A 2372-nucleotide genomic window follows, 5' to 3' on the forward strand; every position below is an offset into this window, starting at 1 on the left:
TTCGCTTGTACAGAATGTACTGTGAAACGTCACCTACGAACGACCTTGTATTGCATTGTGCTCGTGATGTGACTCAAAACCTTGTCCCAGCTGACTTCGCGTTTGACTTTGTCCTCAGCCAATTTGTGTTCTTTTCGCGAAAGAAACTATGGCGTGGAATAGCGTGCAGTATATTTCCCGAACAAGTCAACGATTGGTGCCAATGCATGTATGCCACCTTTGGAGCCGGCCCCTTCGAGCTCGTTGCAGGAATTGGTCTTGGCACAGATCAGGATATCCAGCACTGGAAGGGTCATTTTGCACTACCTTCAGTACGGACGATTCAACGTCGCTTTGCCAAAGTAGAATTCGAGTGTGGTATATCCGACGCTATGTTCAACAACGCCGCACAGCACTTCAAACGCAACCAGGCAGCAATTGGTGACCAAGCTACGTGATTTGGTTATTTAGCGTTTGACGAGACTGACTACGGGGTTGTATCTGTACGACGAGATTTAGCTGGATCAATTTTTGGTGTGGTTGATTTTGGCCGCAACGAAGTGGACATCGCAATTACCCCCAGCTCTGTCCATCACTTGGAAAGTAGATTGAACGATATTGAGGCGTGCTTGCTCGAGTATGGGTTGGACATCCAACACTTTGCTCCAAACAAATCCACATTTCACGACCCCGACGACATTGCAGCATTTTTGTGTTTGCTGGTCGACGAGGCGCACTCGATGGTTGGTCAAATCGACACCAAGGTCAACGACAGGCTCAAGCTCATTGAACGAAAAAAATCTCAGGCGGGAGAAACCGCGGATGAAAGAATGCATCATTCGATGGAGCGAGCTGTCAACCGTTTGCAGAGCAAAGCTGACACCATGAAACGCAACATGCACACAGCTATAGTTTGTTGGACCACATCGCCGAAACGGTGGCTTGGCTTCGTGATGGTGACGAAGCTATCATCTGCGATGATGCAGTCAAATCCAAAATGTCAGGGGTTGTGGAATCTTTCCGAACAGTGTTCATCAACTTGTCGCTGCTGTGTTGTGCGGTCCAATCGACAAAGCTCCAAATTTGGCATCTCAGTGACAGTCAACGCATGTCGTCATCCATGATCATGTGTGTGTTCATCGATTCGGTGCGGTCAGAAACAACTCAGCTTTTTGTGAGCACTTTGGTGGATAAGTTAGCCACACTGGACGTCCCCATTGCAAACGTCAGTTGTGATGGTGCGAATCACGCTGTTGTTGTCAGAGGCTTTGAACGACCAGTCATTGTGTCTGAAGTGTGGCGAACTTGCTCTGCGCGAGCCAATTCCTGGAAATCCAAGAGCGTTGAAAAGTCGAGTGTACATGGATAGCGACGAGAGGACTTGGACCAAGAGTTTTTAAAGTACGCTACACTCTTCTTACTTCAGCAGCGATCGGAGCCTGGGCTACTGCGTGGTGCACCATCGTCGATCAATCACTATGACTGTCCCCAATTCGATGAGGAACTGTTGCAGACAGATGAGTTTTGTGCATTTGCATCGATTGCAATCGATACACTCAAAACTACCTCGCCGACGTGGAACGAAGAGCGTTTAAACCTTGTGGCTATGGTGGTGGCACATCTCAACGTTCGAGGCAAAACGCTGAAAATGTTATCGTCAACGAAAATGGCGTGGTTGACGCCGTTCTACTTAGACGACGCGTTGTACACGTACCTCGACACCGGTGTGGACTTTTATCGCCATGTGTTTGTGCCCGAGCGTAATCCATCCATGCCCCACATTGTCCTTACTCGAAACATCGATCCTGATCATGTATTGAATCGATTCGTAGCACACATGTCAACGGGCTGGGCGACTTTCTTCAACTCCAGTCGTGGAAAATGCTCGGCGCGACGCACCCAAATGTACTTGGAAGCTGGTGGTACACTACACGCGACGTCCAAAACGTTCCAAATGCTCGACTATTCTTTTCCAAAGAAGTCAGTGCTACATCGACGCAACTCGGTCATGTAATGGAAGCTCACTTGTTTGACGTGTGGCGCAACTTCTTTGCTGTGTTCGACGAGTCTGGGATCAGTGACGTGGCTCGTTTGGAGTACATCGAAACCTTTTTGGCATGGTTGGATCCAATCTCAAAATCCGGGCTGTATTCAAAACCCATGGGGTCGCATTTCCCTAAAATTGGTGACGAGTGCACATCGTCCTGTCCAGTCCAGTTAATCGAAGCGCTGTACATCATGGCAAATGGATATCTGGCACGGTGGGAAAACGCCTTGGAATTGTCGATAGATATTACTTACAATCCAAACGGCAGCATCGTTTCCGGATTGGCGCTCTTTAATGAGCGGTACGCCGCGTCCATGAATATCGAGAGCGCTATATCCATCTTCAA

General features: G+C 48.5%; 1 protein-coding gene across 1 annotated transcript; it reads left to right on the forward strand.

Moving 5' to 3' along the window:
- Positions 1 to 1645: 1645 nt before the first annotated feature.
- H257_19413 (hypothetical protein) lies at positions 1646 to 1993 on the forward strand (the record flags this gene model as incomplete). The annotated part of the gene is made up of 2 exons (XM_009848559.1): positions 1646 to 1739; positions 1812 to 1993. The coding sequence occupies 2 exons, from the start codon at positions 1646 to 1648 to the stop codon at positions 1991 to 1993; spliced, it is 276 nt and encodes a 91-aa protein (XP_009846861.1).
- Positions 1994 to 2372: the final 379 nt, after the last annotated feature.

The sequence above is a fragment of the Aphanomyces astaci genome (genome assembly GCF_000520075.1).
Source record: "Aphanomyces astaci strain APO3 unplaced genomic scaffold supercont1.568, whole genome shotgun sequence".
In the NCBI taxonomy this organism is placed as follows: Eukaryota; Oomycota; class Saprolegniomycetes; order Saprolegniales; family Verrucalvaceae; genus Aphanomyces; species Aphanomyces astaci.